The sequence below is a fragment of the Schistocerca americana genome, chromosome 6, assembly GCF_021461395.2.
Source record: "Schistocerca americana isolate TAMUIC-IGC-003095 chromosome 6, iqSchAmer2.1, whole genome shotgun sequence".
Taxonomy (NCBI): domain Eukaryota; kingdom Metazoa; phylum Arthropoda; class Insecta; order Orthoptera; family Acrididae; genus Schistocerca; species Schistocerca americana.
Genome location: NC_060124.1, coordinates 383,319,114 through 383,343,292, shown reverse-complemented (window position 1 = coordinate 383,343,292; position 24,179 = coordinate 383,319,114). Strand labels below are relative to the sequence as shown.

The following is a 24,179-nucleotide window of genomic DNA, read 5'->3' as shown; positions in this document are numbered from 1 at the left end:
CAGTCGCAACTAGTTCCTGAACAATGTCCCCCAAAACTGTTACCACTTCATTGGCTGCCTACCTCGTCATTGCCTGCCCACCTCGATTACCCTCTAGATCTATCTGTCTTCCTGTCCTACAGTACAGCTAGATTTACAGGATTGTCTATGCATGCACTTAGGTGAACTTTCTGTTGTGCCATTTCTCTACCCACTCACTAGCTGTCTTTTCACATCCATTTTTTGTGTTTGTATTACACTCAGGGTTTTTCATTACATCTTCAGTACATTTTCCCTTATGCATTCCAGTTTACGGTATATGAATTCACATTTATCTTTTATTTTGTGCAAGTAGTTATAGTTGCATCCACCTCTATGTGCAGGCTAAACCCACGAACTGCTGTAGTGGTTTTGATCTTGTTTTCACTAATGGGTACACAGATTCACAAGGAAGACTTTTGTATATAATTTGAACAAACTGTCTGAATTGTGATGAAATAAAGTTAACTTGTGAAAATTATGCCAGTTTCACCTAGTTTTCGAGTCAAATGAATATGTGTACATGATTATTCTCTGTGTGTTGGGGCATAAGATACACACTCCAGACAAATTCATGTGACCACTGCCTATGTTCAATGTCAGTGTATCGAAACCACGTACAGCTGACAGGTAGCAGCTCTAGCAGTGAAGTGTATATTAATCATGTTGGGGGACCGTAGAAAACAGTTGAGTCATTGTCATAATGCAGAAAGAGGGCAGTCTAGAAGGATATGATCATTGGCTTTCAGGCCAAGGATGGAAACATCTAAAGCAGCTGAATTTGTAAGCTGTTTTCATGCTGTCATGGTTAAAGTATAGACAAAATGGCTGCATCCAAAACTGACACCGAGGCAACTTTGGTGCACCACGGGCTGTAGATGAAAGGGGTGAGTGATGACTGCAGAGGAGTGCACGAGCAAACACACATGCAACTGTTGTGCAACTGACCACCCAGATTAACCAAGGAGCTATCAACAGTGCCTCCTCAACAACCATTCAGTGATGTCGTGCATGTTAACACTGCAACTGGTGAAAGGTGCACTTTCCAGATGACAGAAGGCTGTTAGTGTGTAATGGCATGAAATGTGTGACAACGAACACCCTACAACATTCACTGGAAGAGTCCAGGCCAGATGAAAGGGAGGTATAGTCTGTGGAATGTTTTCATGGCATTCCCTGGGTAATCACATCATTTTGGAAGGCACAATGGATCAATGCAAGTATGCGCCTATCATGGGAGACCATGTCAAACTCTGTTTTCAGTTTTTTTTTCCTCAGCACGAAGTGTGTACCAGCAGGACAATACAATGTCTCACACAACTCACAGCGTGTGTGTGGTTCAGAGAGCACAAGGATGAGTTTACCATACTTCCCTGGCCACCAAACTCCCCGGATTTAAATTCAGTCGAGGACCTGTGAGGCCACCTCAAATGGGCTGTTGGTGCCATGAATCCTCAATCGAGAAACCTAGTGCAGCTTGCCACGGCACTGGAGTCGGCATGGCTCCACATCCCTGTTGGTTCCTTCCAGAACCTCACTGTCTCTCTTCCCGCTCATCTTGCAGCAGAACACTCAGTATAAGGTGATTATCAGGCTTTTGACAGGTTGTCATGTTAATGTGACAGGACAATGGACAATTTCATATTACACAGAAGCCTGTTGAATGAATCTTCACTTGTGAGAAAGTGATTTAGGGCTTCTAAAGATCATAGAGACATGGCCACAATCTGTATGAATGGAATTCATAAATTTCTTTCAAATGAGTACATAAGATTTAGAAATGCATCTGCAGGTGATTGGAGGACACATTTCAAAATATGACGACAATTTCAGACTGTCAATTTCTGTATCCCTCAATTTGCATTCTTAATTTTCTGCAAATTCCTTGAACAATGGATAATGATTCATTCAACTCTGAAGTGTGTAATAAATGTGACCATTGACAACTTGAAATAGTAAAATGCTTTTGACTAAAAACTTCCCAGCAACCATTTGATAACAGCTGCATAGTGAAAAACATGTGAATTCAAAATATGTGTTGTTTTATATTTTGTACTTCAAGTAAAACATTTTCTGAAAAAGTACCTCAGCAACTTTGCTTCATTTACATACTGGATGTTCTTTCAGCAGTTCAACAGATGACACAACTTTCAGCCTTATGACTTTCTTAAATCAAATCTAGATGTGGACAGAATTCTTTGCATGGCACAGTGAAGAAGTCTGCCATAAATAGATAATGGCAAGGACTTCCAGCAAGGAATCTCAACAATGGAACACAAGAGGAGTGCTGTTATGTGAGCTAAACATGTATGTCATGTATATTTTGTCTTATTTCTTTTACACATACACCCAAGGTTTGTGTACAGTATTTAAATTGATTAGAAACATATTAATTACATCGTGACAAGTTCCCATCATTGCCCTGAGACATCACTCCAAAGGCCAATTCAGTATGGAACACACAACATCATGCCTCCAGACGACTTTCCTAGCATGCACTGTTTACATCGCGTAAGTTATATGAGAGTGATGATATTCTCTTACTTAATGTTTTTCTCTTAATTTTGTTCCTGGTCTCCAAAACAAAATATGCTATTCCACTCAAGTCATCTGGCCATAGGTGTTTCTGGGCTGGGTTGTTAGTGTTAATTTTAAAACTGAGGCCTGATATTAGGAGAAGGAATAAATACCTGTGACACATCGGTGGTTCATGTTCACTGAAGCCATTAGTGATTCCATTTGTCAGTGGATGATGTGCTGTCCCATTCGGAAGCAATTTGTGCCTCTCACAACAATATACAGATATGTAGCCAGTAATTCTCTCAGCTCTTAGTCTTTGTGCAAAATCAGAGAGTACTGTCTGTAACAAAACTTACATTTACTTCAGTGTTAAAGGAAGCAATAAATGGAATAGTCAATATTTAAATACTTCATTCAGGTATCTCTTTGCATTCAAAGATATCACTGGAAAATTATGGAACATTCTCATTTGCTTTTGACAATTATATTTAGATGGCATGTACATTATTAGGCATTCTAAAAGCACAAAAAAATATTTCTGTGTTTTGTGTCTGTACGTTATTCATCAGGGAAAGAAAAGTGTTTTATTGCAGAAGGTTGAGAAAGAGGGGATGAGGAGTTGCAGATCACTCAAATCTTAGGTTGAGAGGGATAGATTAGTTGTGTGGATGAGGGATTGTTTACAAGATAATTTTTATATGATGCATAAAGTAAAATCTCTGTTTAAAATGTCATTTTTTAATAACTGTCAATAGCCTAGAATAATGATGTCCTAACTACAGGATACCCTGTAGGCTTGTTATGTATGCTGCATTTAAAGGGTACAGACAAAATCAGTATGATAAATAACTGCAGTTAAACAGTGGACAGTAGAGGCCAGAATATCAACACTATTATGTAAAGAATAGATTGCTACTCACTATAATGATGACACATTGAGCTTCCTGCCAAAGCCTACTTCAGAAAAGAAAATGCACACACACATTCACACAAGCACAACAAAGCAAAGCAACAGCTGCATTCTCACTAGGGCAAGCAGACATGAAAACAAAGTGACAGTTGCATTCTGGCTGAAGCAGCCAGAGATAGTAGTCATGCTTCCATGAGGTGTGCTTGCTTATGTGGATCTATGTGTGTTTCCTTTTCTGAAGAGGGCTGCGGTTGAAGTCTCAATGTGCAACAGTCTGTTCATTGCACCTATCTGCAACTCAACATGTCAGCTTTATGGTGAGTAGCAATCCATCCTTTTCATAATATTGTTAACTTTTGCAATTCATATGAGAGGGTTTCAGATGGGAATATGGTATTTATTACAGGTGACAAGTTAAAAATATCTTATGGATAGTCTTTCCAGTGCAGGGCACTAACATTTCCAACATCCTAACATGCCTCACTTGCCACAAGCAAGTCTCCATTCCTTTCTTTCTCCAGAGTGGTTTTTTGAAAATGCTGCAGAACAAGGATCCATTGGAAAATAGGTGTAGCAGTGAGGGTTTTATCCTTCAGGCTTACTTGGGTGCTGCAACTGATACTGACTGTCCATGAATCGCAAGTATCCATGTTATAGCCCAGAACATAGTTTTTAATGTCAACCTGTAACCATAAGTATGCACCTCACAAAGAACAGAACTTTGAACTGTAGCATAGTGGGAATATGCAAATGGACTCATGAAATGCTGTTTTAGAAACTTTGAGAATTAGTTTTCAATAAGGAATATAATAACATACTGCTGCACTCCTCATATTCCACATCTACAGAAGCATGAGAATGATTCAGTATGGAGCAGAACATGTTCTTTCATCACTGTATCAAACGGAAAACTCCCTTCATAAAACTAAAATTACAAGGAGACAGATCAGTGGTAAATCCCACAACATCAAAGGCAAAGCATCATGTGTAAACACAGCTTTTGATGATTACCTGCTGTGGTGTCCACCACAGCAACAAGTTAGATAGTCAGTCACTCCTGATAAAGATGATGGAGGAAATAATCAAAAGCTCGAAGTTTTATCCTGAATTGACACAGTATCAGTGATATCATGAAAGACTTCATTTTCACACGTGTTTTTTTACCATCTTTTGTGTCACAAACTAGTATGGTGTAACGAACTGCCTAGCATCAAATCATAATATTAATAGATGAACACAAAAGTTGAAGTGCCAGTTTTAATTATACAAGGAGGCTATGAAACTTACATAACTCAAAAGGTACTTTGTTATAGAGGTGCAGAAAGACAAAATCATGTGTGTATGTAGCCATTAAGAGTGGTGAAAGGAAGTTGACGTTTCTATATTCATAGCTCTGGTGATATCTTCTCTATCACGCATTAAAATCTCCAATATGTGAACATCAACAACTGAGGTGTTGCCAACTTCTGCCCTGTGTACCGACCAGGTTTTACAGTAGAAATGACACAGGGAAGTAACAATGTTTTGTGGAATCACATTTTAGGGATGTTCATGCTTATTTGGTTCATTTGCAGTAACATACAAGTGCCACACAACTACAATGCGGCAACTACTAGGTTGATGATTTTGTCAGCAGTGGTAATCAAGATACTGTAGTAACGAAGTCTGTAAGAGTAACTTTGTAATCATGTGCCACCATTGCAGGAAATTTTTGAAGTAAGTTCCTAATTTTTAATTTCTTCTTTTTGAATAACTATGACTTCTGACTTCCCTTATTATATGATAACTATGTTTGTTTTAGGTTATGACTGGAGGGAGAATACTAACAGTTCAGAGTGAAAGGCACAGAGCTAGACAGACACCATTCCTACACAGAAAAAGGAAGAGTAATGTGGATGTTCATATTGATAATGCATCTGTTTTACTGAGCAATCATAATATTAATACAAGTACATTAAAAAATGAAGTTCTGATTTTTAAAATTAATGATACAAGAAGGCCAATGAAACTTATACAATTCAAAAGGTACTTCCATAGTTGTGCACAAACAAAAATCATGTGTGTACATAGCCATTACAAGAGGTAAAAGGAAGTAGACATACACAAATGAGGAAAGAGAAACATTTTCCATTGTCTCTCACGTTGCTACCAACTTCTACCATACACACTGATCAGGTGCTATGGTACAAATGACACACAAAAGAACAATGTTTTGTGAGATCTCATTCTTGGGACATTCATGTTTAAATGTTACAGATACTTAATTTGCAGGAACACATGATAACGAGCAGCTACAATGCCACACCTGCTACTTTACTGATGTTGTCAGCAGTGGAAAGCAAAATTTAGTAACGAAGTCATTGGGGGCAACAAACATCATTTATTAGCATCATTTTTTCCCTTATTTTCATCAAAGAGTGAACATAACTACCTTTGTGTTCAGTTGGCACCATCACCACTAAAGTGAAGTGTTCCTAATTTTCAATAGCTACAAAACTATATTTGTTTTATGCGACATCTCAGAGAAGAACACTGATGGATCAGACTGAAAGATGAACAGAGATACATAATTTAGGGACAATGTGGACATTGATAATGATAATCCTTTTGTTGTTTGGAAGATACATATAAATTTGCATTGAATGTAACTCCAATTCTGAAAGATGGAATTGGAGTTCAATGAATTTACAGCCCAGATTTTGTAATTCAAATCATTTTGCATCTGAGGTTACTTTATGTAAAGCAATGACATTCAGTAGTGTTGTCATAAGTTAATTTTCCTCCATTAACACAATTTTTTTTTCAGTGCACAGTACCAAGGTCCCACTTCAAATAATCAAGCAGTTAAAGAGAAATCAAATAATTATTCCATGAATACTTGTAGCTACAATGCAGCATTTGCTAAATGCTAAAATTCCACAGTTTTGCATGAATTGTACCACTTGAAAGTAGATGACATTTTTTTTATCACAGAGCAGGTCCACTGCTTCAATTGGTTGAATTTCAACCACAGATGATACTTTCAGCAGAACTATGTCAACCTAAAGGCCTGCTGCTATGGAGCAAGAAGACATATTCAGAGTGCAAGGGTGCAAGGGCACTCACAGTATGCTCACACAGCAGAATGTGTTAGCCATGGTCTCTGAAAGCTGTAGTTGGGCACCTTACAGCAGCATCAGGGAATAAGAAAGCGCTGCGCAGACGAGAAAACCAAGACAAATTAAGTCATTACTGGCTAATGGTTATAAGTGGGTGCTCCAGCCTGTTGTGATTTCTGGGCTATAGTGCTGCCATAGAGATAACATTAGCCAGCCTGAATCTCATACATACCCCCAAATTTAGACCCTTGCCCACTAACTTTCGTTATATCCACCAGTATATAGGTGCATACAGTATGTCACTGAAGCAGTCGACACCAGATGATGGCTACAAGATGGAGGCCACTTGCAAAGTTGAAGCAGTCAGCCGCCATCTGTGCACTTTGCCACCAGTAGCTGCAGACTCCTTCCTGAGCTAAAGTCTGCATGTGGTCAACTTTGTGCCTCTGTACTGCAGGGTGACTATCTATTGCAGACAGCTACCTGTCTGGTAGACTGGGAGATTGAGCCTGGGCAGGCTAGCTGCCCAGCTACCCTGTAGCTGTTCTCCAACCTGTGCAGACTCACATTGTTGCTGACCACTGCTGGGGACAGGCACTAGGTATCACCTACAATTGAGCTGGGCACCTCTAAAATGTGACACATCAGCAGATTATTCTGCTCTCATAAACTACCCTTGCGGACTTCTATGACAATTCACCCCACAATGTTCCTGCACAGGAACAGAAAAGGCCCAGAAAAATAACAAGTTTACTCACCACACATACACTGTCAAAGCTGCAAACCATCTGTGGAGTGTGTGTGTGTGTGTGTGTGTGTGTGTGTGTGTGTGTGTGGAAGGGGGGGGGGGGGGATTCCCTTCCCAGTGATGAGAAAGCATCATTATTCCAGATTTCAAATCAGGTAAACCACCTCTTCAGATGAATAGCTATCATCCAATCAATTTAACTGATGTCCTCTGCAAGTTACCTAAACATGTGCTGAAGGCTGTATTGGATCCTTGAATCCTGGGACCTTTTAGCTTCAACCCAGGGTGGTTTTTGCCAAGGCTGCTCTGCTGCATATAATTTAGTCCACTTGGAATCTGCAATCCAAATGGCTTTTGCATGGCATAAACACATTGTTGGAGTCTTATTCAATGTGCATAAAGCTTATGAAACCATATGACACCACCACATCCTTGCCACCTTATATGAGAGGGATTTCCATAGCCTAATGCTAATTTTTGTCTGGAACTTTCTTTCATGTCACACTTTTCAGATACAGGATGGTGCCTCCCATAGCACCTCCTATCTGTAGGAGAGTAGGGTTCTGGAGGGTTCTGTTTGGAGTGTCCCTCTCTTTCTCATGGCTGTCAAGTGTCTGGCAGTGGCTGTGGGGGCTATGGTGTCCCCCTCTTTGTATGCTGCTGATTTTTGCATTTATTTTTGTTAGTCCATGACGGGCATTGCTGAATGCAGGCTGCATGAAGTATTTGCCAGATGCAGTCTTGGGCTCTAATTCATGGCTTTCTCTTTTGGCTGTCAAAACCTGTGTTATGCACTTCTGTCATCAACATATGGCCCATCCCCATCTGGATCTGTACTATGATGGCAAGTCCGTCAGTGTAGTGGACTCTCATCGCTGCTTTGGACTGGTCTTTGATGTCCAGTTGACATGGCTTAGCCTTCTTCATCAACTAAAGCACACATGTTGGTCACACCTCAATGCTCTTCAATGCCCCAGCAGCACCAACTGGGATGTGGACCAATCTACTCTAATACAGCTCTACACAGATTACGGGAGTCTTGCATACAGCTCAACATCAAATTCCATATTACAGATGCTGGACCTGATACACCATTGTAGGGTATGACTGGCAACTGGTACCTTTCAGACTAGCCCCCTGATATGCCTCCTTCTGGAGGCAGGGGTTCCAACATTGCAGAGTCTGTGCCAACAACAGTTGATCACTTATGCATTATGGGTCTGCTGCTCTCTGGAGCACCCAAACCACTGTCTCCTCTTTCCAGATATGAAGATCCACCTCCCATAATGGCAGTCCAGGTCTGGGGTTAAGATTGCCAGCCACATGCAGGCCATTTTCTCGGAACTCCAGCTTTCCCCTCTACCACCCTTCTCTGTGTCCACTCATGCATCTCTCGCCCACTGCTCTGTCTTGACCTCTCACAAGGTCTGAAAGGCATGACTCATCCTGATGTCCTCCACTCCCAGTTCTTCTCAATCTCAGTACATTTCAGGTTTCAGAAGTAGTCTACATTCCAAACAGAACCCTCCAGAACCCTACTCTCCTACAGATAGGAGGTGCTATGGGAGGCACCATCCTGTATCTGAAAAGTGTGACATGAAAGAAAGTTCCAGACAAAAATTGGAATCAGGCTATGGAAATCCCACTCATATAAGGTGGCAAGGATGTGGTGGTGCCATATGGTATCATAAGCTTTAATCATATTGAATAAGACTGTAACAATGTGTTGATGCCATGTAAAAGCCATTTGGATTGCAGATTCCAAGTGGACTAAATTATATGCAGCAGAGCAGCCTTGGTGAAAACCACCCTGGGTTGAAGCCAGAATGCCCTAGGATTCAAGGATCCAATGCAGCCTCTAAAACAACATATGTTCAAGTAACTTCCAGAGGACATTGGTTAAACCGAGTGGATGATAGCTGTTCATCTGAAGAGGTGGTACATCTGATTTCAAAGTCAGCCCTGATAGCTGAGTGGTCAGTGTGACAGATTGCAGTCATACGGGCCTGGGTTCGATTCCCAGCTGGGTCAGGGATTTTCTCCACTCAGGGACTGGGTGTTGTGTTGTCTTCATCATTTCATCCCCATCTGGCATGCAGGTCACCCAATGTAGCATCAAATGTAATAAGACCTGCACCAAGGCGGCTGAACCTGCTCCGTAAGAGGCCTCCCGGCCAGTGACGCCAAACGCTAATTTCCATTTACCTGATTTCAAAACTGGAATAATGACACTTTCCCGTCATTGGGTACAGAATTCCCCCACACTCCACAGATGGTTAGAATAGCCAAGTATATGACATTGGCTAGCAACTAGTAAGTGTTGAAACATTTGGTTGTACACCGGTGGACTAGCAGAGAGCAAGGTTGCCAACGAATTCCTACTTGCTAAATGGAGCGTTGAAAGGCTCCAGGCAGTGAGGAACAAACGGTAAAGGGAATCATCCCAGATGGAGTTTGAGGAGATGCAACATTGGCAGATAATGAACTGACGTTGAGGCCAGGGCAAAATGCCAAGCAAACCGCTTAGCGGTAGAGGCTGGGCTGGCGAGGATAACACCATTCAGGGAAATTACTGGGAGACCTGCAGGAGGTCAGTGGCCAAAAAGGTGACTGATCTTTGCCCATACCTGTGAAGAGAGAGTATGCAGCCAGTGAAGTATCATTCCCAACAAATCTGTTCTGGCATTTGATAATGGGCCTGTGCACAAAGCCATTTAAAGGCCAGGAGGTGGGGAAGAGATGGATACCATTTGCAGTGTTTGAGGGCACAATGGTGGTTTTTAATGGCGGCAGTGATTTTAGGGGTACACCATGGACAGTCTTCCATTGGGGAGAATCTTAGCAAGAATGAATCACTGTAGCAGCTGTCGAAAGGGTGGCATTGGTCACAGTTCATATGGACTCATCAATGCCATCATGTGGTGGAGTGCATGGGATGGTATCTGAAGAGAAGGCATCCCAGTCTGCATTAGTAGTGGCCAACCTGGGAGAATGTCCAGGCGAGTGATGCTGGTGAAATGATCACAACTGGAAAATGATTGCTGTTGCCCAAATTGTCAAGAACTCTCCATTGAATGGGAACTCATCCCAAGATTTATGCATCTTCTTCTTCTCCTTCAGAGGGAAAGAGGAAGTGTGGTCAGGAATAGAGCAAACCGCAGCCATATCAGGATCCACAGAGAATGGCCTTGAGATCCACAGAGCACAAGTCCTGCATTCAACTTGAAGCAACAGGCTTCTTGTCCTGGGGATGCTGGGGAGGGGCTTGCAGAGAGAGTCCCATCCCCAGTGGGTACTGGAAAACAGAGTTTCCTTTCCAGCTGAGGAGAAGGAGCAGTTCTATGAGGTAAGGGAATGAGAAGAGCCTGGGAGGAGGGAAGGGAAGAGGGACTGGACTAAGGTAAGGAAAAGGAGAAAAGGATGTAACAGAAGCAAAGGTAGACATGGAAAACACCAGGTGGAGATGGTCAAACTACTGTCAGGCCTCATGGTAGACAATCACAAGTTCTGAATTCCTGAGCTTTCTTTCCTTTTTATGAATTGAACAACGGCAAGCGAGGAGAATGTGGGCTGGAATAGTTCATGAACTTGAGAGATGCAAGGACTCCTCACATGGAGAGATCAGCTGAAATAATTGCAAATAGGGTTCACTTCACATCATGAAGACATATGATCAAGACAGAGACACTGGAAACAGCACATGGAAGGTGAGAAATAGGACTTCATGTCGCAACAGTAAACCATAACTTTGACTTTTTTCAGAAGGGAACCCCCTAAAAAATCAGAACAAAAGTGCTGGTATCAATGTGATTGTCCTTTCGACCTCTCTGGACTCACTGAATGTTACGAGCACCAAGCTGTGTCAGATTACTCCTGAGTTCCTTGTCAGATTGAAGAATGATATCCCTATGGAGAATAATGCCCTGGGTCACATTTACGGACTAGTGAGGAGTGATCCTCACTGGGATGTCTCTTAAGTGCTTGAAAGCACAAAGGGAAGCTGATAGAGTGGCAGAAGAGGTTTTAATCAATAGAGAATCAGATCACATCTTACCGAGTGAGTCAACTTCAACAAAATTATCTTCAATATGTTCTACAAAAAAGAGCAGATTTGGTAGTGGCAAGAGTGTTTCCACATGTCCTGGACTAAACCAAGTAGTAGGAAAGGGTTTCACCTCCACGCTGGTGGGCCTGGCCCACAAGGCCAAGGAATCAAAAGTAGATGCAGAAAGAGAACCATTGCCACCTGAAGAGACAGTTGCATAAGAGCAGCCAGAAGTATGGAGCTTAACAGTTTCTTATACAAAGTATCTTCCCTTGTACTGCCCACCCCATGAGCACCACCCAGCCACAGCAAGGGCCTTCTGGCATGGCAGTCATTACCAGGATTTCTGATGTCCCAAAAAGATGAGCGACCCTCCTAGGCATACACGAGGCAGTGACAGTGCAGGCACCAGAAGTGTGATATCAGTGTTGTCAGGGGGGTCAGCCAGATGGGTACATAACTGCCCTATTACACAGACTAGCTGTATGTGCTGGTGACACAGCGAGAGGAGGAGGTCTATGGTGGGGAAGGGAAGGGCGAGGAGGGGTGCAGAGGAGCCCATGTCAGGAACATTAAAATGGTTTTCAGTATGGAAACAATTTAGAAAGGGAGATCAAACCCCAAGGAGGACTAGAAACAGCCAATAAAAAATAGAGAACATGTGACAGGAGAAAAAGGGAATAGCAGAACCAAGAGAACAGCCAGGTCATCATAAAGGGAAAGACAGAGAGAAAGGTGTGGGGGGGGGGGGGAGGGAGGGGGGGGTAGGGAGGGGGGGAAGGAAGGAGGGGAGGAGCTAAAATGGGAAGGAGTGTATATGGGGAAGGCAATGCAGCCCGGGAGAGAAGAAAGGCTGCAGTAGCTCAGGGTCTGTACATACCACATGTATACCCACAAAAGAGCTGCAGGCCCTCTGGGGGAGAGGGGGAATCAACAGTTGAAGTATGGCATTACTGAAGAGAGTAATAGTCTCTGGGGAGCACTGGTTGTCACTGTGTCCAATACATCAATGGACAGGATGATAAAATACAGGTCATGTTGTGATTGTCATTATTTAATTGCTGGAACAGCTACAGATGCGTATCTTGTACTGAATATAGTGGAAACATTAGGTAACTTGAGTCAATGAAAGTGCTTTTCCATGAAGGATTTCAAAAAGTGGTTTCCACCAGCTGGAAGTAGAACCAATGAACTGGCAAAAGACTGGATTTAGTAGCCCCTGGTGACTTTATGAATATCAACAGATGTCATTTGTGCTTAAAAATGCACCGATGACATTTCAGCAATTGTTACATGGAATGTTGAGAGGGTTGAAGCTGCATCAGTGTATGGTCTCCTAAGATGACATTGTTCTTTATAAGGATCTGAAGGAGCACACACAATGACTAGAAGAAGTGTTTAAAAGCTACTTTGTGTTAACAGAAGTGAAATATCTAGGCCATATGATCAGCTAAGACAATGTGAAGACTGACCTACAACCGACATGTGTAGTGTGTGACTTCGCACCACCATAAACCATGAAACAGCTACAGTCACTTTTAGGATTATCAAATTACTACATAGAATTTGTCAAATTGCTGACATTCCAAGAACACAGACACATTTTTTTTTTATTAAGGAAAGGTGTAACATTCCTGTGGACAGCTGAATGTCAAGCCGCATTTGAGAAATTAAAGGAAGCTAGTTCTGCTATGAAGAAGAATTAATCCTGTCCTATGACATGAGCAGTCAATTGACAGGACGCTGTTTAAGTCAGAGAGTAAACAGGAAAGAGCACCCCATAGTGCATGAATCATGACAATTAAATAAAATGAGCAAAATTACTCGACCACAGACAAAGAACTGTTCAGTTTAATATATGGTGCCACTTACTTTCTCAGTTAACTGTATGGCAGGAAATTCAGAGTCATAACTGAACATGTGACATTAAAGTGGCTATTAGGGTTGAAGGATTCTTTGAACAGGTTGACTCAATGACCACTGAAATTGAGAAATTTGATTTTGAGATAGCCGCGCGGGATTAGCCGAGCGGTCTAGGGCGCTACAGTCATGGACTGTGCGGCTGGTCCTGGCAGAGGTTCGAGTCCTCCCTCAGGCATGGGTGTGTTTGTCCTTAGGATAATTTAGGTTAAGTAGTGTGTAAGCTTAGGGACTGATGACCTTAACAGTTAAGTCCTATAAGATTTCACACACATTTTGATTTTGAGATAGTTTACAAACTGGGCAAGAAAAAGGCAACACTGGTGGATTAAGCAGAAAGATAGGGCCTTGCAAGCTCTGGGCCAGAGCATTGAATAATGCCAGAAGGCAAAGACCACTGATGGACTGTTAGTTATCCAAAACACAGCCACAGCTCACTATGCGTCATGGACTACAATGTAGGACGTGAAACTTGGGCCAAACGGCTTGGTACTTTCAGTAATAAAAGCAGGAGAATTAAAAGCAGCTCACAATCACAAGCTATTAGGGTGTGGAGGACAAAGGACAACAGATTGTGGCATAGCTGAACGATCTTGGTAAAGGACATTGACCATTATGTGAAGAACTACATGTAATGTGCACAATGTGCTGATTTGATTCATCAATAGGTCCCATCTCGAACATTAACAGAGGCATCCAAGACATTTGAAGTGGAGAGAATGAATATCTTGGTTCCATCTAACCAAACAACAGTGGGTAAGCGCTACATGTTATTTATCATAGACCAATTCTGATATTACGTCATGATGATTGCCATTCAAAATCATCAAGCAGGTACTGTTGCACAAGCAATGATGAATAACTGGTTATTCAAGGTTCACATCTGAGACACAGCAGTTATGGATCAAGGCACCAACTTCAGTCTGAAGTGATAAAGCAAATATGTCACTTGTTACAAATAAGGGAACTAAGAACTAGTCCCCTGCAACTGCAAGCAAATGGGAGGGCTGAATCGGTTCACCATACGATCATTAAAATATTAAGCTATTGTATAACTAGAAAGTTATTATTATGTAAATAGCCACCAAAACGACTAGGATGTGTCCGCAGCTTGTCGTCGTGCGGTAGCGTTCTTGCTTCCCGCGCCCGGGTTCCCGGGATCGATTCCCAGCGGGGTCTGGGATTTTCTCTGCCTCGTGATGACTGGGTGTTGTGTGATGTCCTTAGGTTTAAGTAGTTCTAAGTTCTAGGGGACTGATGACCATAGATGTTAAGTCCCATAGTGCTCAGAACAATTTGAACCATCTTTGGCTAGGATGTTTACCTACCCTATGTTGTGTCTACATGTGATTCAAAAGTGCAAGATAGCATTGGGCTCTCACTGTTCAAGGCAGTTTGCAGATGGAAGAAGCTGGTGCCTTTCAGAATTATTACATCTAAAATCACAAAAAATAGAGAGTCAGTATGAAAATTTGTGAAATCGTTAAAATGTACAGAAGTGAGTACAAATGGTGAATACTACGCCACTCAAGCAGCAAAAGAAAATGGGATGACATACTATTAAAGTTGCTGGAATACAGGGTTGACTGATGGGTAGTGTTACCAAGTCCCTATACACTGAAAGACAAGACAAATAAATTTCTTACACACTATCCAGGACCATACCGAAATGTAACATTACCGTTTTGGACATGATCTACCATTGTCCACATGAGATGCATCAAAACCTTTTAAGAGCACTCCACATGCTTTACCAAAGGTGTCAGAACCATAAACGGTGAAGAAGGTAAAGGGCTAAAAGGGAAGAAAGGAAACAGAAACTCGCAGGTAGAATGGATGCAAGGTGCCTTATGCAATCAGGTCACATCAATAAGTGACAAAATTTCTGTAATATAAGAAGAGCTTTGTAACAAATTGTGATAAGTTCTTAACATTCTCTTATTTATAGTTATATCTTGCTAGGATATAAAAATTTATATTTTCATTGGTTGATATGTTTTTTGGTAGTAGGGTTGGTAGATAATGTTGTTGTTGTTGTTGTGGTCTTCAGTCCTGAGACTGGTTTGATGCAGCTCTCCATGCTATTCTATCCTGTGCAAACTTCTTCATCTCCCAGTACCTACTGCAACCTACATCCTTCTGAATCTCCTTGGTATATTCATCTCTTGGTCTCCCTCTACGATTTTTATCCTCCAGGCTGCCCTCCAATACTAAATTGGTGATCCCTTGATGCCTCAGAACATGTCCTACCAACCGAGCCCTTCTTCTAGTCAAGTGGTGCCACAAACTTCTCTTCTCCCCAGTCCTATTCAATACTTCCTCATTAGTTATGTGATCTACCCATCTAATCTTCAGCATTCTTCTGTAGCACCACATTTCGAAAGCTTCTATTCTCTTCTTGTCTAAACTATTTATCGTCCATGTTTCACTTCCATACATGGCTACACTCCATACTGTGTTTCCATCTGAGCTCTTGATATTCATACAAGTGGCTCTCTTTTCTGGAAAGGTTCCTAGTGAGATAAGCCTCTATATCCACACATTTGTCCTCTAGCCATCCCTGCTTAGCCATTTTGCACTTCCTGTCGATCTCATTTTTGAGACATTTGTATTCCTTTTAGCCTGCTTCATTTACTGCATTTTTATATTTTCTCCTTTCATCAATTAAATTCAATATTTCTTCTGTTACCCAAGGATTTCTACTAGCCCTCGTCTTTATACCCACATGATCCTCTGCTGCCTTCACTACTTCATCCCTCAAAGCTACCCATTCTTCTTCTACTGTATTTCTTTCCCCCATTCCTGTCAATTGTTCCCTTATGCTCTCCCTGAAACTTTGTACGACCTCTGGTTTAGTCAGTTTATCCATATCCCATCTCCTTAAATTACCATCTTTTTGTAGTTTCTTCAGTTTTAATCTACAGTTCATAACCAATAGATTGTGGTCAGAGTCCACATCTCCCCGTGGAAATGTCTTACAATTTAAAACCTGGTTCCTAAATCTCTGTCTTACCATTATATAATCTATCTGAAACCTGTCACTATCTCCAGGCTTCTTCCATGTATACAACCTTCTTTTAAGATTCTTGAACCAAGTCTTAGGTATGATTAAGTTGTGCTCTATGCAAAATTCTACCAGGCGGCTTCCTCTTTCCTTTCTTACCCCCAATCCATAGTCACCTACTATGTTTCCTTCTCTCTCTTTTCCTACTGATGAATTCCAGTCACCCATGACTATTAAATTTTTGTCTCCCTTCACTATCTGAATAATTTCTTTTATTTCGTCATACATTTCTTCAATTTCTTCATCATCTGCAGAGCTAGTTGGCATATAAACTTGTACTACTGTGGTAGGGGTGGGCTTCGTATCTATCTTGGCCACAATAATGCAATCACTATGCTGTGTGTAGTAGCTTACTCGCATTCCTATTTTCCTATTCATTATTAAACCTACTCCTGCATTACCCCTATTTGATTTCATGTTTGTAACCCTATAGTCACCTGACCTGAAGTTTTGTTCCTCCTGCCACCAAACTTCACTAATTCCCACTATATCTAACTTTAACCTATCCATTTCCCTTTTTAAATTTTCTAACCTACCTGCCCGATTAAGGGATCTGACATTCCACGCTCCAATCCGTAGAATGCCAGTTTTCTTTCTTCTGATAATGTCATCTGCTTGAGTAGTCCCCGCCCGGAGATCTGAATGGGGGTCTATTTTACCTCTGGAATATTTTACCCAAGAGAATGCCATCATCGTTTAACCATACAGTAAAGCTGCATGCCCTCGGTAAAAATTACGGCTATAATTTCCCCTTGCTTTCAGCCGTTCGCAGTACCAGCACAGCAAGGCTGTTTTGGTTAGTGTTACAAGGCCAGATCAGTCAATCATCCAGACTGTTGCCCCTGCAACTACTGAAAAGGCTGCTGCCCCTCTTTAGGAACCACACATTTGTCTGGCCTCTCAACAGATACCCCTTCGTTGTGGTTGCACCTACGGTATGGCTATCTGTATCGCTGAGGCACGCAAGCCTCCCCACCAACGGCAAGGTCCATGGTTCATGGGGAGAGGGGGGGGGGGGGGTGTTAGATAATATGGTGTGTAAATGCAACAATGCACTAGGGTCAGTCATATCATTATTGGTATATGGAAAATGTGTGTCTGATCTTTTAAGAGGGGGGGGGGGGGGGAGAATGATATGGATTCCTTGCCCTCAGGTAGTGTTACCACCAAGGGCAATCATGACTCGTGCAATAATTGTGGTGGTGCTACACCTATTCAATGGAGAAGTGGTCAACATGCCACGGACACAGCAATTCGAGGGAGGAGTAATCTTGTCCAGGCAGGAGGATGTTATACTAACCAGCCATCATTGGATACTGAGGTTGACTTAAAATGCTTGGGAAGTAAGGAATGAGGTATGGAGGCTGGAGGAGATGTTCACCAGATTGCATCTCGGGGCTGAATGGAAAGCAATATTAGAAGAGATATGAGGAGAGTATCAAGGGTTACATGTGTCATATGAACAGCTATGAGAGCCGTTGTGCCAAGTGATAGACCTAGCACCATATGCATGGTGATGTCAAGGAAGTGGGGGCTAGTCACAGGTGAGAAACTGTTAAGGACAGTATTTGGAATGGCAGGTACCAACAATAATGGAAAGTCCAGGCTGGAATATCAACAATTATGAATGGAATAGATTGATGCTCAATGTAAAGATGAACTGTTGAATAGCAGACAAGCACAACAAAAAGACTGTTATAATCTGGCCAGAGCACCTGGAGATGATAGCGGTCAAGTGTGTGTGAGATTGTGTAAATGTACGTGTGTGTTTTCTTCTGTTTTCTGAAGAAGGCTTTAGCTAAAAGCTCAGCATCTAACAGTCTTTTCATTGTGCCAGTCTGTGACTCAACATGTCATCTTTATGGTCAGAAGCAATCTATCCTTTCCTTAATTATAGGCACTGACAACATTCAGAGAAATAGTAATAACAGAGCAGCCAGGGAATGGCAGACCACAAAATCAACAAGCCTGGGAAATAATGTGTTAAATAATTCTTGACTACAGAGGTAACTGGGTACATGAAAACAGTCATGGGTACAGTAAATCAGCATTTAAACATGATACAGACCTGCTGGGTGTTAGGATAGTAGTAATGAGACTTAGTTGATAGCATTGGGAATGCAAGAGTAGAAGTGATTGCCTTACAGGAAACACTACACCATGCATTACATAGACAACTGAGTCCTACACTACTACTCCAGGACAGTTCACAACCAGTGATAGAAGCTCCAGGAAGAACTAACAACTGGCCTGCAGCATGTAGTGAAATGAACAGAGCAGAGCTTGTCGTTATTCTATAGTATGGCAACAGTAAAAATTATCATCAATAGAACACAACTCTATATTCCAGATAGATACTGCTACAGTTTTCAGTGGCAAATGTTGACGCATGTTACAAACGTCTTACAGCCTATTCCAATCCAGTAAAATGGAAAGTTTTGAGGAAATATGTACAAGTAAAGATCCAAGAAGTAATGTTGGTCCCTAGGTAGAGGGGGAAGCTACACGTTGATGTTGAGGATGGGTTATACCAATGCCACAGGGAAAGAGTTACTACACACATCAAAAAAAGTTTTACATCACCCCAGTTCCAAGAATTCCTGAAGATAGATGTTGACTGTGGACATTGTATCACAGACACAGTCCCTTTGACTGTTCAGAGATGTGAGTAAACCTGCGCAAAGATGTAAATAACAATGCATGAGTGGCACCTATTAGACGGAGGGGGTCCAACAGCCGATCAGTTCCAGTCATTCCACCAGAAAGGAGGTACACGGCTCGTGTTGTCTGTAGTTCAACCATGCCTAGATGGTCAATACCATGGTTCAATCACGTCAGCATTGTTACTGTGTGCCAGGAAGGGCTCTCAACAAGGGAAGTGTCCAGACATCTTTTAGTGAACCAAAGCATGTTGTTTGGACATGGAGGAGATACAGAGAGACAGGAACTGTCGATGACATGCCTTGCTCAGGCCACGCAAGGGCAACTACTGCAGTGGATGACCACTACATCTGGATTATGGCTTAGAGGAACCCTGACAACAATGCCACCATATTGAATAATGCCTTTTGTGCAGCCACAGGATGTCGTGTTATGACTCAAACTGTGCACAATAGGCTGCATGATGTGCAGGACATCCATGGTGAGGTCCATCTTTGTAACCATGACACCAGGCAGCACAGTACAGATGGACCCAACAACATGCCGAATGGACCGCTCGGGACTGGGCAACACATTCTCTTCACTGATGAGTGTCGCATATGCCTTCAACCAGACAATCATTGGATACATGTTTAGAGACAACCTGGTCAGGCTGAACGCCTTAGACACACTGTCCAGCAAGGTGCAGACACTGCTGGTGGTCATGGAAGGTGCTGTAATGGCTGTACGATATGTGACTGCCATCCTCCAACTGACAGTGCAACCATTTCGGCAGCATACTCGAGAGGCATTAATCTTTCTGGATGACAATTCATGCCCCCATCATGCACATCTTGTGAATGTATTCCTCCAGGATAACAACATCACTCAACTACTGTGGCCAGCATGTTCTCCAGACATGAACCGTATTGAACATGCCTGGGATAGATTAAAAAGGGCTGTTTATGACTGAGGTGACCCACCAACCACTATGAAGGATCTACACTGAATCGCCATTGAGGAGTGGGACAATCTGGACCAACAGTGCCTTGATGGACTTACAGATAGTATCCCATGACAAATACAGGCATGCATCAATGCAAGAGGACGTGCTACTGGGTATTAGAGGTACCAGTATGTACAACAATCTGGACCACCACCTCTGAAGTTCTCACTGTATGGTGGTACAACATGCAATGTGTGGTTTTCATGAGCAATAAAAAGGGCAGAAATGATGTTTATGTTGATCTCTATTCCAATTTTCCGTACAGGTTCCGGAACTCTCAGAACCGAGGTGATGCAAATTTTTTTTTGACGTGTGTATATGCCCAATGAGGATGGTCCAGTCTGACACAAAAATATTTGAGGTACAGTTATTCCTAGGTAAAATGGGTGCTGTAGGATGCTAAAGGGCTGTCCTGACACCACACCCTTAGTTCCAAAGTGTTGATATGCACTAGATTTAATCCATATTTGCACTGGAAGAAGTGATTATAAATTGTTACAAACAGGGTTGACCCAAGGGAATCATGAGATTGGAACTGTGAGGTAGTGGGTTAATGGTACAACCTGTGATACAATAGGCCAAGCTGCTACCACTGGGACCACTATAATGAATGTGACACAGTTGTTGAGTTGTTGCTGTACTAGCCTGAACAACCATTAGACTTGTTTCCCACTCAGAAATGAACCGACCTGAATAACGCCTTGAAGCCTGACCTTCTCTGTTTGATGGATGATGTATTTAGTGCTCAAAGCCATGCACAAAGATTGAATTAGTGCTGAGCAGAACCTGTGCCATGTAAGGCTGTACCATGATAAACAAAGCAATAAAATCATAACCGTGACTGATTCAGTTTCTGGTACCGCTGTGGCTCTGATTCTGCTTTGCAAGACCTGCATCTACTTTAAGTGGAGAACCACTCAGTCTAAGGAGCTCCCATTATGCTAGCTACCAATAGACTGGGTTAATCATAGGATATAGCATTTGGTTTAATAGAACTATGTGCTTTAAATTAAATTGGAATAATGAGTAGTGGAGAATGTTGTGTTGAGATCTCTTTTGTCCAGAAATATAAAAATGAACCAATCTGGAGGCTAGATTTTTTCAGAGGAGTGAGGAATGTTGCGCGATGGATAAGCATGGTGTAATGAACTGCCCAGCATCAAATCAGTAAAATGATGTCACAGAGGGCAAAGTGTCCATCAGCCTGAAGGCCAGCCACTATGGGGAAAGAAAGTATTTTCAGAGTGCAAGGGTACTCATTCAGCATGCTGACACTGCAGCATATGACAGCCACTGCCTCTAAAAGACAAAGTCGGGACACCTTATGGCAGTGGCAGGCCATCTGGAAGCACTGCCCAAGCAAAAAAAAAAAAAAAAAAAAAAACCAAGACAAATGAAGTCGTTTTTGCCTAATGGCTATGGTAGGGCACTCTAGCCTGTTATGACTTCTGGGCTCAAGTGCTGGCATGGGAGGACTACTAGCCAGTCTGGCTCTCCCATTTGTACCTCCTAAGTTAGACCCTCACTCTCAGATGCGCATTGTATCCAGCTGCATACAGGTGTGTATGATATGCCATGCAAAACAGTGTGTGACAGCTGATGATTACAAGATAGAGGCCACTTGCACTACAAGGTAAAGAACCCAGCCACCTTCTGTGGACTTTGCCATGAGTAGTTGCAGGCCCCTAACTGAGCTGAAAGTCTGCATACAGTCATCTTGGTACCTCCACACCACTGGGTCACCCACTTGGTGACTTCCTACTACTGATTGCTACCTCCCTGGGACTGTGATTTCAAGAATAAGCCAGCTGGCTGCCCAGATGCACTGTCACTGTTATTCAGCCTGTGTGGGCCCACACTGTTGCTGAACACTGTCAGGGTGTGCGCAAGCCATCGCCTTCAGTCACACTGGGCACCTCGGCTTAAACGTCGTCGACAGATGGCGTCCAAGCTGTCTGGGGCCGTCTTTGTGATCTTTCACTGATGGTACACCACTTGTATCAGGCCTCTGCAGCTGCACTAATGGTGGCAGCCATCACCACTCATGGCTGATGCCTGCCTGGTGTGCAAACCACTGATAATGGGAAGCCAAGAGCTATGGCCACCTATGTCACAGAGGACAATAACCTTCTCTCCAGCTGCAATTATGTCCCTGTAATTGACATGAATAGAAGACTTTTTTAAACAGGAATGTTTTACTGATGATTCTAAATAAGATTTCAGACACCAACAGCTCTGCAGCCCATGTCCTGGCAAGGAAACAGCACTCTAAACTGTCTTGAAAGCAGCCAATTCACTTGCCACCTTAGGACCACATCTTGACCTCTATACATCTGAAAAAGTATTTAGTGCACATCTTTTCATATAGGTAGACCACTACTAAGCCTGTTGACGATATTAATGTCCACACAAAAGTTATCTGCTTTGGGTAATCCAGCACCCAGTTGGTGAGCATATTCTGCATCTTGACTCAAGGGACCTGATTGCCTGCACACAATAAGTCATCACAAAATGACTGAGAAATCATAGACTTTTAGCAGAATGCCCTCCTACACAACATTATTGTTACCACTCCTCCTGAAATTTGTCTTCCAAATTCTCTGAAGAAAGTAATATGCTGAAAGAGTTACTGTATCCAAAGTTTGAAATCAGCTGAGCAACACATCAAGAGTGTTATTCTGAGCCCATACTGTCTGTGACTTGGAGATCATATATGGTCAGCATGGTGCTTATATTAAAATATAAATTTATGTAGTGTAAATATGTGGAATAATGAGCAGTGTACAAATCTGAAATAACGCAAATATTTGTACAAGGCTGTATTTCGTTTAGGATCATTGTCTTGTACAATTTTTAAAATGACAACCTGTTTACAATAATTTGTATTATTTACTACAATACCCCTGATTGCAGTTTTGACCTGGAGTCATTATGAAGTGATAACAGGCTGAAAACAACAGTTGTCAACATTAACACACTGACTAAAGCAGATGAGAGCTCCTATGGATCATATCAGCATTTGTCACATACCGGTGGTGTATGTAGTGAATGCTGACATGCGATATAGAGCCTCACATGCCTTTTTTTAAATTAATGTTGACAACTGCTGTGCTTCAGCACCTACCACCTGATAATGGTCTAAGGTCAAAAAATTTCAGATGTGTAAATAGTAATAAATAATATTGTCAATAGTGAACATAATGAAATCACATCTTGGCACTAAACTCTGTGAATGTTGTATATATAATTCTCTATTGAGTGTCTAAATAATGGCAGTATCCATATGTGGATTTTGTGTGTTCAGTTGACAATAAAGGTATAATCCAAATGGAGTGAGCTATAATTATTTCAAGTAGTACACTGAGTTTATTCCTACAAGAATAGCAAGAATATATAAAACTTGGTTTGCTAATTGATTAACCTGCATACAAAGCAGTAATTATTTTCATGTGTCTCTATCTATGAAAAAAACATCTAATGGTACAACACAAGTACAATTGAGTGTGCTCTTCATGGCAGTTTACAGATTTTGGTGGCAGTTACCAGTAACTTATTCTGAAAGAAAACACTGATAATATGTCTTTTTTCAGCATTTATCTCAAAAACAACATTATTTATTACTAAAAATCCTTCTGTTGTCAAATAAATGACTTTTTGTTACTTTCACACACACTATAAACAAAATTATTGTGTTGTGATAGTATTGGTACTTAGGATAGTCAGAATCCATACCTGATCATCCTTGCTTGAAACATTTTGGCACTCTACTAGAACAATATATGAAAATATGTTTATTGACCAAGGGATTTTCTGTCTATAGAGAGAGATCCGTGTCAGTCCAAGTTCATCTGGTAAGTTAAGGTAGATGTAACGAGCTGATGTCCATTCTCTCCAGGAGTCTTCCATAACCTTGAACAAAGGAAGATTCATTGAACCAAATAAATTAGAAGTTAACATGTAGAAACAAAACAAAAAGTCTTTCTGATTATTAGCTTTTAAAGAAAAAAATGACAGATTAATTATTACATATTGAATATATATTCTTACCAGGATTGTTTTCTTGCATTGAAAGAATGAATAATGTCACTTGTTGCTTTGCAGTGAACAGTTTCTTGAATAATTATCACATACAGATGCTGTTCACTGTATATCAAGCAACATAAGGAGAAGGAATAGGAGAAACTTGCAGTTGTTACTATACACACTATAG

General features: G+C 41.7%; 1 protein-coding gene across 2 annotated transcripts in view; it reads right to left on the bottom strand.

Moving 5' to 3' along the window:
• The window catches only part of LOC124619428, a 434,008-nt gene that overhangs the window by 2,690 nt on the left and 407,139 nt on the right, over positions 1-24,179 (bottom strand). For both annotated transcript variants that reach the window (XM_047145803.1, XM_047145804.1), the window contains exons 5-6: positions 23,702-23,878; positions 2,709-2,878 (exon numbers count right to left, since the gene is read on the bottom strand). In XM_047145803.1, coding sequence (XP_047001759.1) covers positions 2,709-2,878; positions 23,702-23,878 — 347 coding nt within the window. The remainder of the gene's footprint in view (positions 1-2,708; positions 2,879-23,701; positions 23,879-24,179) is intronic.